General features: G+C 31.6%; 1 protein-coding gene across 1 annotated transcript; it reads right to left on the reverse strand.

Annotated features, from left to right (window-relative positions):
- Nucleotides 1-643: 643 nt before the first annotated feature.
- Nucleotides 644-6,505, reverse strand: LOC129900877 (uncharacterized). Its single transcript, XM_055975952.1, has 4 exons — nt 5,945-6,505; nt 5,217-5,366; nt 1,372-1,686; nt 644-1,241 (listed from the first exon to the last, which is right to left on the reverse strand). Exons 1-4 carry the CDS (start codon nt 6,413-6,415, stop codon nt 831-833), a joined length of 1,347 nt encoding a protein of 448 aa, XP_055831927.1. The 5' UTR covers nt 6,416-6,505; the 3' UTR covers nt 644-830.
- Between the last annotated feature and the right edge of the window lie 7,508 nt (nt 6,506-14,013).

The following is a 14,013-nucleotide window of genomic DNA, read 5'->3' on the forward strand; positions in this document are numbered from 1 at the left end:
TTTTAATTAAATATAAAAAAATTAATTAAATTTTATATAGTAGATGTATAAAAATATTTTTTTGTATAAAATAATGTTAATATTAAAAGTGCATTACATATTCTTTTTCATAGTTTAACTCTCAAAAGCAACTATTTTAAAAAAATCAATCAAACACAATCTGTTTATCAAAACCACTTTTCAAATGAATGTTTCCATATACAAATTGCTTTTTCCAAAAAGCACTTTATTAAAAAATCTATTTTAATAAAAAAAAAATGTAATTTTTAGCCGCTTGGCATGGCTCCTAATCAACTAGTTATAGACCAAAAACTAGTTTGAGCCAAAGTGTCATATTCTTAAATTCTTCCATGTATAAGAGACAATATTCATATTCTTTTTTATTATGGAAAAGGGTCAAATTTATCTCTCAAATGAGACTACTCGTAGAGATAGAGAAAGAGAATAGGCACTAGTTTGAGCCAAATTCACAGGTAAACCCAGTTTGGCTATAAAATACCAACTTATTGTAAATCAAAAAGGGAAAAGGCAGCAAAATAAACCCAAATCCCATAAATTTCCAAAATGAAATTGAAAACTCTTAAGAAAATAGGTTAAAGCATCTTAACATAACTTAAAATAGCCTATCTCCTATATTTCATAATGAGAGAAACTGCAAATCAAATGTGATATATAGACCATGCATTACAACTCTTCATATAAGAAACTCAAGTTTCAACTTTCAATAAATAGGTATTCAAAATTGATGGCAAACAAATATGACAACAGGGTCTGAGAATGCATTGCATTTCATCGGCTCTCAATGTCTGAGGTTACTTATAAAAGTGAATCTACCTTCCTCTTCTCTTCCTCCTTAGACTTGGAAATACAAGTGGAACAGGAAGTGTAGCCAACAGTACCTTTTTCTCATGAACAAACTTGCAACCTAAGTACTCATAGTAAGGCCGCAATGCTACAGCATTCATTCTCAAATCTTTGGCTATATCAGAAGGATCACTACGAAAATCATCAGCAAAAAGAGTAAGCACCAACACATAGTTGATAAGAAGATTTTTTTTCTCTTCCGGCAGCCTTTTTGAATCTGAAATAGCAAACATTGAAGAGAACTTCTGGAACAAGATGCCAGGAATCTTTTGATGCTTTGCTGATGATACACCATCCATAGAATGTTTATCCTTGAACTTAACAAGATGAGTAATGAATGAAAATATGCCTGCCAGCCTTTTCTTTTCATCTTCGTCCTACAATAAAGCAGGTGAGTTGTGCATGCTAGATAAGGAAAATATGAAACTGTTTGATCTAAATACGACTCAAGTGTTCACTGCTAATACAAGCAAAAGATAATAATATGCAATTTTAACCATTTAGTACCTGTATATGTTCCAATTTGTAGGATCTGTTGCAAACAAAGCTTGGATAAAGATCAGGTGTCATTTCTGCTCCAGCTTCCGTGAGTTTAAAAACATCCAAAAGATAATCCCACTCTCCTTTGGAAATAATCCTGTCTAGTGGATATGCCAACTCGGGTGTCGTGGCATCTAGATCATGAGGTGGTACATTCCGAGCACTGTCTATTGTAACAGCTACTTCAAGAGCCTCTTTGTTTATTGCCCCGGCTATATTCCTGTCAAATTCCTCTTGATTTCCAGTATCTTCTTGTTGACGTAGGGAATCAAGCTTCCTAGCCTGGAAAGCAAAGACCAGAACTATATAAAGAAGAAAATACTACTACTACTACGAAATCTTGATGACAAATTTATCTGCAGAGCAATTTATCTCTTCTTTCTTCTACACGGTCATGTACTTATTCGGAACATATAGCTAACAATGACAGCCAGCTTTGCTTTTCGAAGATCTTTATTTCTTTTTTTGGTAGTTTCTCGGTAAATGCATTGCACGTGTATGCCAAGTCATAAAGTATGTATGCGGCTTTGTAAGATAGTATCAAATATTTTTAAAATTAAGCTTTGAGTATATAATTAATTAATTATACACAAAAGAATAAAATATACGTCTCTGTGAATGATCAATTTGAATATCATTACAAAATTACCCAATAGTAGATATGGTAATTACAATAATGTTGATTGTTGTAGCAATTGTTTTCTAGCAAACATTATACAAATTTACATTGGATTCAAGATTCAATCATGTGTTGTTTATTCTGTTTCGATCACCACACTAATTTGTTGTTGCTATTTCTTATTTTGTCGATTGTACATTGCTTTTCTTATTTAACTGAAATGCTTTTTTTCATTGCCTTAATCGTTTTCTTCTTCTTTCACTTGGATTTGACACACTTGAGCCGAAGGTCTTCCGAAAATAGTCTCTCTACCTCCACGAGGTAGTGGTAAGGTCTGTGTACACTCTACCCTCCCTAGACTCCACTTAGTGGAATTTCACTGGGTATGTTGTTTTATTCAAGATTCATTCAGTCGAGAAAAAAAAATTCAAATAAGATTCTGTTCTAAACAAACATCAAATCTTAAAATTTTGTTCCAAACTAACACCGAACTCTGCAACAAAATAACTACAGACAAAAAATAACTTTGTTATCATGTAAAACCTCCCCATATACAGGATGTTGACTAAGGAGCCAAGTTTCTTCAAAAAGGTAACAACTTTTTTGAGGGAAAAAGGTTGAATATTAGTTGATAAAATTGTCAAAGTCTCAAAGATAAGGGAAAAGAACATATATGTTAATCACAACTTTAAGAATAAAAGGAATATTAAATGATTTCAAAGAAGTAACATAAACATCAATTGAATAAAACAAAGATACACATAGATTAAGGAAACATATAACCTTTTAATTTGGAGTTCTCACTTTTATAGTAGAAAGAAGGTGTATTTTCTAAGTTAGAAACCTCATTCATTGTCTATAAAGTCACAAAATTACATCACAGCATTCTTTACCATAAACTTTGCTAATCATTGCTAGACAAATTAATAAAAAGGGCAGTCCGGTGCACTAAAGCTCCCGCTATGCCCAGGGTCCGGGGAAGGGACCCTTCATAAGAACCAAGATGAAGTAGAGATGTCAAAATAAAAATTGTTGGAGTTTGTTCAGTACCCTCACTGATTTTAAATTTAAATTCAAATCCAACTCTAATCTTCAATCTTACAACTTTACGCATGTTTTAAGAAAAAGACTACTTATAGTCTATAGATACCAGTTCCTTACAAATATTCAACCACACTAAAAGCTGCTCAGGATACTCTGGCCATTCAATAATTTCAAAGATTCTTTAAAGCATGATCTCTTAGGCCTCATTTGTATGCACTTAACAGAGGTCTGAATTTGTACGGTTCAAACCTTAGGTCATTAAGTGCATTTGTTTACCTTACATATTTGGGAAAACATACTCTAGGAAAACGAGCTCCTTAAAAATGATAAAAAATGAGTTCCCTAATGGAAGTAGAGAAAGCAAGCCCTATTAGTGACATTCAACATTGATTGTGTATCTTCACCCCCACCCCCATATCCCTCATCCCCACCGTCCCACACCCTTACCTCCTTAACCCCATCTCCCATAGTATTTGTCTAAATTATATACAAATGCTTTTAGGATAATAGTTTTTGCATACCTACCAAACACAAGAAAATAAATAGGAAACCTACGTACTTTCAAGGAAACATTTTCCTTCATACCAAACACACCCTTAATATCACCAAGTGGTATTTTTATATGAATAATTTCACCGCCACTTTTATCAACAATCACCAGCCACCACCATTAACCACCTCTGCCGCTTTGCTTTATGGAGAGCCCTAATGTCATTAACAAGGAGTGGAGCAAGATCAGGCTACCCTTAAGATCACTCACAAGATCTGTAGTAATGGAAGTCTCACCGTCATCAGTGTCTCAATGGATAGGTTACAGTAGCACATTACAAGTTGCAAAACAAGGTCCAAATACATCTCATTTTTTTATTTGTTTTTGTTTTCATAATTAATGAGTCTGCTGTTAAGTTTTATTAGTAACGTTAGTTTAGTTATCTTCAGGGACTAAACACAATTGATTTAATTGAAGGTTATATATGGTCAGTTGAGTAACATGGGGAAAATAGAACTAAACAATAAATCAAGAACTGAAATAGATGAGTTCGACAATATAAGCTCAGAGAAAGTCAGGTTCAATTGATGCAAAGCTCTTCTATTATCATGCTGTAATGTGCAATCAGACAAATCTCTATTTCGCTAATAGGAGACTATTAGGACACAGAAAGCACCTAGTGAAGACCCCATTATTATTTTACCAAATATATAGCATGAGTTATCTGTGAGACTAAATAGAACGAATTGTTAAGTCCTCAGGAAGAATTTTGATCAAAAGTTAATAATCTGCTACAAACAACAGAGTTCTTTAAGAGAAATGTGCAGGATATATACACCTCTTGATGAAGACTTATGTAAAGAAGTAACCATGCTAGGTGATCTCAGTACTTGTACTTGGAGAGTGAGATTGCTCACTGATGAGCGTCAAATTGCATAAAACTAATGTTTGTATATTAAACTTAAGAATACCTCACCCAAAAAATAACACCACAATTGATAATATACATACCAGAGATTCATGGAAGTCTCAACAGATAAGAATGATTTCTGCCAAGTAAACAATAAAGGAACTTACAAGTTGATATTTTGGACATAGGTATCTTCGAGGATTTAACCAGGAAAAATAAATAGAACAAATAGAGCAGCACCGAAATTCTGGTGATCAAGTACAAAAAATGGGTAAGAAAAGTGATAAGGGAAGACAGCTGCTTGGTGAAAAAATACTAAGATATCGAATCTGAAGTCGATAATGGAGAAGATGAAACTCTGTTACTTTCTCAAGAAAAAATGGAGAAGATGAAATTGAGAAGATAGACATGGGAGAATTGATTTCTAAAGACGGAAACTAAAAGGGGTATTAGAGATGCCTAAAGACGTGACAATGAAGACCAAATAGAAATTAGGAAAGGTTATTTAATTATGACACAAGGGTATTTAGCTTAAGTAGGTTTATTAGAATGGTATTTAGGTAATTTAACTTTTAAATTTGGGGTTCCTGCTTATATAATAATATACAGATAGATAGACAAACTTTTTCTCTTCCACAATTTATCTTTGTCATTAAAATAAAAACTATGAATTTCAAGCAATTGAAAAGTAGAGAATCCACAATGTTATTTATGTCGGTCAAAGATTACGGAAAATGGAAGGAGCATACCTGTCGTATAGACTTCTTTGATGAGTACATTTGAGTTAACTCTCTCATTTTGTCATTCCTCTCTTCTACAGTGAGTTCTTGCTTGGCCGTATCTGGATCTTCTGTTTCCGGTACTTCTGACCCTCTAACTCTAGGTTCCAACCTAATTATCTGTGATCATAAGACAACAAATATGAAAGAGAATAAGATATTGAAGCAGCTATTACACTCATCATCTGTCCAAAGTTAATGAAAATCAGGATATACAAGATCACAAAAACTATGTATCATAGCCTAGATAATGTCACAATTATTGGTTAGACAACAAACTGAGTTTATGTGTAAAGTAGAAAAACTCTCCAGTTTCTAAGCATTTCAAAATGGTACGCACACTGAAACTTCCTTTGCAAGAACCCTTGAGTAAACAAATTCGCAACACATAAACACTACGCAAATCAATGCAAAAACTCCCTGTTTTATGATCACATTCAACCAAAACTAAAAGAATGCCACTAGGCCACATATTTGGGTGCAAAAGTTCCTACTGTTTTACTCAATAATCAAATATAAATAACTTTCGGAATCGAATTCACCTTGTTTGCTGCAGTGGGGATAAATCCTCAAATAAAATGGCTTCTTTCTACTCCCCAATCAAACACAATAACCAGATACAAAGTAAATCAACAGAGTACACTAAAACAGAACTAATTCCCATGATAAAATACCTTCCAATCAACCAAAAATATTACCTTGTTTCCTGCAATAGGAACAATCTTGAGAGTTTGGGTTTCCTTATCCAGTACCCCAAGCGAGTAAGTACACAACTGAGCCGATGTCGCCTCGCCAGAATAATTAGTCCCAACAAAATCGACCTGCGACCCATTAGGGCTCACCACAAGCTGTAATCGATTACTTCTCTTAGCATTCCTATATAACTTAGTACTCAATTCCTCAACACCGTCGTTGTTGTTCCTTAAAGGGTCATAACCTGACGGAAAATAACCAACAATCGGAGAAATGTTATTAGGATTTTCAGCGATTGCTTCCATTGTCACAGTATACTTCTCCTTCTTCTTCTTCTTCGTGTTCTTCTTAATCGATTTTCCTTCGTCAATATCTTGGTGTTGGGAGTTTTGTGTTTCATCATCGTACATTTTGCCTTCTCCTTCGCTAGGGTTTTGGTCCTCTAGCTTCGTCTTCTTTTCTTTGTGTTTAGCCATAGTTGTTCATAAAGGAATGAGGAAGAGCGACAAACTTATAAAGCATAAACCCTACTGTAATAAGTAGTGCGGAATAATAATAAATAAAAACTACTAGGATAAAATAAAAAAAATAGTTGAGTTTATTGAAAGTGGTCCTTTTTAAGTACTCTTTATTATAGATTTACTAGAGGTTGATAATAAATAAAAATTATTAGGATAAAATAAAAAAAATAGTTGAGTTTATTTAAAGTGGTCCTTTTTAAGTACTCTTTATTATAGATTTACTAGAGATTGAGCACCTTTATCGTGGTCGAACATCATAATTATAAAATATATATATATATATATATATATATATAGCAACAACTTTAATCCTTTATTATAGATTTACTAGAAATTGAGCACTTTTATTGTGCTTGAATATCACGGTTATAAAAAATACTTTAAAAGTACTATTTATTATAGATTTACTAGAGATTGAGCATCTTTGTCGTGCTCGAACATCATAGTTATAAAATATATATATATATATATATTAAACGAAGTCTCCTTTGGTCATTGATGTGCAAAAAGTTGCAATTTTGAGTTTGGTATCCCAAACTTTGTAGATGATCATTGAGAAGAGATTAGAGCTCTAGATACTTATACTTTGAGAGTGAGATTGCTCACTGATGAGCGTCAAATTGCATAAAACTAATGTTTGTATATTAAACTTAAGAATACCTCAACCAAAACAGAACACCACAATTGATAATATACATACCAGTGATTCATGGAAGTCTCAACAGATAAAAATGATTTCTGCCAAGTAAACAATAAAGGAACTTACAAGTTGATACTTTGGACATAGGTATCTTCGAGGATTTAATCGAGAAAAATAAATAGAACAAATAAAGCAGCACCAAAATTCTGGTGATCAAGTACAAAAAATGGGTAAGAAAAGTGAAAAGGGAAGACAGCTGCTTGGTGAAAAAATACTAAGACACCGAATCTGAAGTCGATAATGGAGAAGATGAAACTTTGTTACTTTCTCAAGAAAAAATGGAGAAGATGAAATTGAGAAGATAATGTTGATTGATCTTTTCAGCTCGTCTGATGTAAATTATATATTTTATTTTTTCTTTATATTTTTTTATACTATCATAATGTAATGTGATGAATTTTTATTTTTATTTTTTTAATTCCATCACCTCTTTAATAATAAAAATATTTAGAGATTTTTTGTCAAAGTCATCCCAAGTATACATAATAGCATTTTTTCGTTTATTTTTTTAGTATACATAATAGTGTGTTCTAATTTTTATATTTTTTAATAAAAAATCAAAAATTAACCGAACTGTATCAATATCAAAGAAAAATCGAGATAATGAAACAGTTTTGAAAAGTCTAATTTTAATTATAAGAAATAATATAATCAAAAAAATGATATAAAATAAATTTCATAAAACAACCGTCCGAATAATACTATTGACACCCCCTACAAATATCAAATGATACGAATTGAAATATGTGGACGCAACAAATAGATAAGACATTAAATAAAATAGGGTTATGAGGATTAGAAATAGTAAAAAGGGAAAGTTAAGGGGTGCTTGCAGACGATTTTTCACTATTAGGAAACCAAACCAAGTAAGAACATGCTAAAAACTACTTATTTCTAGAAGCACTTTTTTGAGATAACTTTTCAAAAAAGTGATTTTAAAAAATTAATAGTTTTTTTGATTAATTTATTTTTAAAATATTTTTGATAAGCAGATTGTATTTGACTAATTCTTTTTAAAAAGTGTTTTTAAGAATAAAATTACAAAAAAGGGAAAATATCATTAAACTTTTAATATTAAAGTTATTTTATATAGAGAAACTATTTTAAATATCTTTTATTAAAATTTCAATCAAATTTTTATATATAATAAATTAAAATGTACATATTCAAACTTTTTATCAAGATTATGCATAGATAAATAAAAACAATATTAAATATTGATATAATATTAGCATGATGTTAAATATAATTAAAAATAGCAAATAATAATATATAAATGTAATAAATAACTAAATTATAATGTAAAAATAAAATTCTTGCATGAAACATAACCAAACTTATGAGATATGCTAATTAATTAATAAGAGATATTGATAAATACAAATATATGGAATGGATATTTTGGTCTTGGAAAAAATATTTTGCTGCTTCAGCTTCTATTTTTTTTAAGAATCAAATTTTTTTAGCTTCTTTCCAATAATAAAAAAATTGTTTTGCTTCCATTTAAAAATAATTTTACTAATTTGTCAAACACTTTGATATTTTCAAGAAAAGTATTTTTTTCTCAAAAGAAATGCTTTTGGTCTCCCAACAGCAATGCCAAACTGGCTCTAAGTCAATTTTTCAAATGTCGGAATCAAACCAAATGAATCAAGAGCTTATTTGCATTTTCTTGGGAGGCCAAAACACTTTTTTTTTTAAAAAAATAAGGTATTTTGTCAATCAGTAAAACTACTTTTAAATAGAAGCAAAAGCCGTTTTCTGTTGTTGGAAAGAAGGTAAAAAATTATGTTTCTTAAAAAAAGCAGATGCAAAAAAAAAATCAAGACAAAGTACCCATATCGTTTGTATGTATTTTGTAACACCCCAATTTTTTTTTGCCAATACTCGAATCATTTTTCATGTGCATATAGGATCGAACTCGGTGACTTCTAGTTGTATATATGAGTTAAGATAAATTCCTAAGTATTTAAAGTGTATTAGATGTGTTTTAGGGTCATAAAGGATCCTTAACATCAAGCCGAGTCCAAAGAATTTCTATCGGCTAAGTTTTTGTATGAGTTCGTATAAGGGTCAACTTCAAATGACCATATCTCCTAGAATATAATGAATTGGTGTCCTATAACCTATCAAATTAAAGTTCTTTGAGTCTTCTTTTCAACGCCACCAAAATTGCATTTTTTGGAGTTTGGAGTAAAAAGTTATGCCCAGTCAAATAGATAGGTGCGCGACAAGTCCGCGACGCGGACCTGTCGCGGACTTGCCCATTTTTTCCAAATTTTGTTTTTTTGTCGACCAGAAAGGTGCGCCACAAGTCCACGTCGTGGACTTGTTCAATTTTCCAGATTTTGTAGGGGCATTTTGGGAAAATTACCTAATATGTATATATACGAACTTGGAACGTTTTGGAGTCAAATTTTGTAGTCTTTCACCTCCAAAGAACCTTAATCTTCATCCTATTCTCTCTCAAATCATCTCCAACAAGATTTGCCCTCAAAACTCAAGGATTCAAGCTTTCCATTGAAGACCTAACATCAAGATTTCTTCAAAATTTATTCTAAGGTATGTAAGGCTGACCTAAAATATGGATTGAATTCTTCCATATGCCCCATAGATGTGTTGAATGAAGATTGTGAAAGGCTTGAACCTTCTATGAAGATTTTCTTAAAATTTTTCTAAACTCAAGAATATTTTTATATACTATTAATTGATTGATGATTTTCATAACTTGAATTCTTGAATAATTATCGTTCATAATTATTTCACAAACCGTAGTTACATATTGACTACAATGAATTTTTGTATATAAATTCATATGTATTGATGGTGTTCTCAAGTTGAGTTTTGTTGAGAGTATGGATTCATGTATTCATTCATATGAACCCAAGATGAGATTATTTTTTTTGTTATAAATTATCTTGAGGTTGAGATTGATAGTTTTTATGTAAATATTGCTTTCAAAGAGAGATGAAGTATTTTTGTTAATCAGTGTGAATGAAATTGAATATAGAGATAAATGGGGATTTTGAAGCAAGATGTTTGATGATGATGTGAATGATGGTTATCTTTAACATAGGTAGAATGATTGATGAAGAGTTATGTTGATGATGATGTTTGAGATGAAATGGATTGGAGTCTAATGTGACTACATAATATGTAATTTGCATAATTTGATTTGATTGGAGTCATATGAGTATAAATGATTGTTTAAGAAGGAGTTTTAAAAATAATTTGTGAACGTTTTTTGCATAAATTATTTATGCACTATTTTGAGTTTAAAGAAATGATTATTTTCATCTTTAATTTAGAAAGAGATTAAACATGAGCTGAGTTTGAAAAGTCTTTTTTATTATTATTTTGAATATGAGTATAAATGAGTTGAATATTTTTACATTAAAATGTCTATTTTGAGATTGAGTTGAGGAATTAAAATTATGTTTTAAATGCATTTAATATTTACTGCATTCATTGAGTTGAGATTGTATCAAATTTAAAAAGAGAAGAGTTTGATGATTGAGATGAGTTGATTGAGTTTTGAAAGAATGTCCAATGAGACCAGATTGATTGAGTTTTGAAAAGAGTCCAATGAGACTAAATGAGTTAATTTGAAACTAAGTCCAAATAGACTAAATGAGTATTTTGAGTATTTTTCTCACCTGATAGATATGAGTATATTGAGTCTTGGGAGGAGTATTGAGCATCGAATTGGGTAAGAGTATAGTCCATATTTGAATTCCATGAACTACGTAGCCAACGTAGGAAGAGATTGGACCGTTAAAGTCAGATGTTTCCCATTTCATTGTCCTGAAATGATAGGACTTGATTGATTGATGGATCCATAATTGGTTAATTCGTTCATACCTAGGCAAAGTATGGACGGACGTGGCAACAACGTCGGCTTGTTGTACATCACTGGCTCATAGGTGATGTTTGTCGGTTAGAGAAACTCCCAAATTGAGTGGATTGCGCATGATATGATTGGTTTGATTGTGATTGAGTATGATTGAGTTGAATTGTATAATATTACTAAATTCTAATTTGCATATCTATTGAGTGGAGTCCTTTGAGTTTATTGTTGAGTTGATTGTATATGATTGGATTGGATTGGAATTGTACATGATTGGATTGGATTGTATAGAATTGGATTGGATAGTATGTGATTAAATTAAATTGGATTGTACATGATTGGATTGTATATGATGGAATTGAATTATATATGATTGGTCTGTGTCTAAACTGTGTCCTCACTTTAGACTTATGACACCTTGATTGAGTCTCTCTTATCTTTATGACTAGAGATATTTGAACCGGTATTGTTCTATCTTGACACATGTTTCAATCTGTCATATTACATACTCGTACATTCCACGTACTGACGTCCATTTGGACCTGCATCATTTCATGATGCAGAGACAAGTTTAAGAAATCATCAATAGGCGCACCGTTGAGGATCTGTTCACACTCAGCTTATTAGTGAGTCCTCCCCTACATTCGGAGGACACCATTTATGTTATTCTTGAGTTGAATTTAGTCTTTTCATTCTGATTTGAGGTAGCCATGAACCTGTCATTGGTACCAAATAGATAGTAGTGATAAAGACTTCATAGACTAGATAGTGATGAGTCGATTGAGTATTTTATTTTCTTGAATTGTTCTTGTCAGACTATTTAATGACATAGATTGGAGTTCGATTTGTTGTCCCTTGGCCTTTCTTTATTGAGTAAGATTGATGATTTGAGTTGCCCACTAAATTATTTCTTTATTTTAAGCCTTCCACTGATTGATTGCATGAACGGATGTATGATTGGACTAGGTGGTTCGCTTGGGGACCAGCAATGGTCTTCGAGTGCCGGTCACGTCTAGGATACCTTCCCGGGGCGTGACATATTTACTAATAACTCCCTTGTTAATTAATTAGCATATCTCATAAGTTTGATTGAGTTCCATTTAAGAATTTTATTCTTCATTTTTTCACAACCAATTCTTTATTTTATTTCATGTTTTATATGTTATTATTTTATTTCATATTTTATATATTATTATTTTATCTTTTGATTTGTGGAATGATTTTTTAATTTATTTGAATTGACGTCTTTAATTATATTTAAATTATCATGTTAATATTATATCAATATTAAATATTTTATTTGATTTATCTACGTATAATATTGATTTAAAAATTTTATATGTACTTTTTAATTAATAAAGATAAAATTTAATCAAATTTTATAATAGATATTTAAAATAATTTCTCTCTATAATATAATCTTAATATTAAAGAGCGTTGATAGCTGTCATTTTCGTAATTTGACTCTCAAAAGCACTTTTAAAAAAATTAATCAACACAATTTGCTTATCAAAAGCACTTTTCAAATGAATCTCAAAATACAAGATATTTTTTTTTTCAAAATTCTTTTTTTGATGAAGTAAGTGAGATTTCATTAAGGCATCTAGTAGATGCAAAGATACAAAAATGGGATCTGTCAACTCAGTAAGAACAAAAATCTTATAGAGCTAAGGAGCTGACAAAATCCAGATAGTGATCTTAGTTATTTACGGGGAAAAAGTTAGCGCGGCTAAAAAGGTTAACCAAACAACTAGCCTTAAGCATACAAATTGGAGTTAAAACTCCATCGAAATATCTCTTGTTTCTTTCATTCCAAATAACCCAGAAAATACAAGTTGGGGTCATGATCCAGATTTTTCCGATGGATTTTCTAACTTTCATAGAGCTTCAACTAGTGCAGGCATCTTTGATATTGAACGGCATGGACCAACTTATACCAAAAAGTGCAAGGAACATGTTCCAAAAGAGTGTTGTAAAAAGGCAGTGAAGCATAAAGTGGTTGATGCTTTCTGAAGTTGATTGGCACATGTAACACCTATTGATCAGTTGAAATCTTCTTCTCATAAGATTGTCTTGAGTGAGGCGTGCTTCTTTTAAGGTTGTGCAAGTAAAACACGAGGCTTTAGGGGGAAGTTTAGTCTTCCGGACTAACTTCCAGGGCTATAGATCAATCATCATCTTATTGAAGCTCTATTGTTCATATCCTGCCTTGACTGTGTATAGATCTTTACTGTTAAAGTCCTATTTTAATTTATCACTGCTTTGAATGTTAATGTCGCAGTTCTCCAAATTTTTTAGCAGATTCAATAACTCTTCAAATTTCCAATCTTGCAAATTTCTTCTTAGGTTCAAGTTTCAAGAGTTGTCATTCCTATACTGAGCAATACAATAATTAAGATGTCTGATGATGTTAAATATATTTGGGAAGTCTTCTTTCAAAGTGGAGCCTCTTGTCCATTTGTTTAGCGAGAATTTGATATGGTTTTCATTCCCTACCTCAAAGTGAATTTGTTTGAAAAAATTCATCCCACAAATATTAATAGCCTTTCATAATTCAGTTCAGTAGGGAAGTGTGGATTGTTTTGTGCACCATTGGGCGTTACTGCCATGCTTAGACACAATTACCTTTTTCCACAGGCCAGTATCCTCCTCTTGAATAAAGCTCCAATGCCACCTCATAAGCATACACTTGCTATGAATAGCAAGATCTTTGATACCAAGGCCACCAAGATGTTTGGGAAGAGTGACATTTGACCACTTCACAAGGTGTAATTTGTGAGATCAACTGTTGCCATTTCATAAAAAGTCTCTCCTAATTTTATTTAGACGCTTAAAGGCTTTGTTGGGAATTGGAAAAAGAGACATGAAATATGTTGGGATGCTATCCAACACACTGCTTATTAGAGTCAATCTTCCTCCTAGAGAAAGGTATTGAATTTGCCATGTAGCCAATATTTTCTCAAATTTCTCAATAATTCCATTTCAAATTTCAGTTGTTTTGTGTTT

Source organism: Solanum dulcamara, chromosome 8 (genome assembly GCF_947179165.1).
Source record: "Solanum dulcamara chromosome 8, daSolDulc1.2, whole genome shotgun sequence".
In the NCBI taxonomy this organism is placed as follows: domain Eukaryota; kingdom Viridiplantae; phylum Streptophyta; class Magnoliopsida; order Solanales; family Solanaceae; genus Solanum; species Solanum dulcamara.

Bases quoted from the DNA above. Each gene is read 5' to 3' on its own strand.
- LOC129900877 (XM_055975952.1), bottom strand. From the start codon at position 6,415: ATGGCTAAACACAAAGAAAAGAAGACGAAGCTAGAGGACCAAAACCCT. The intron at 1,687-5,216 runs GTATGCTCCTTC...TTTGCTTTCCAG, and splicing joins CAAAGAAGTCTATACGACAG to GCTAGGAAGCTTGATTCCCT. The intron at 1,242-1,371 runs GTACTAAATGGT...GCTTTATTGTAG, and splicing joins ACAAATTGGAACATATACAG to GACGAAGATGAAAAGAAAAG.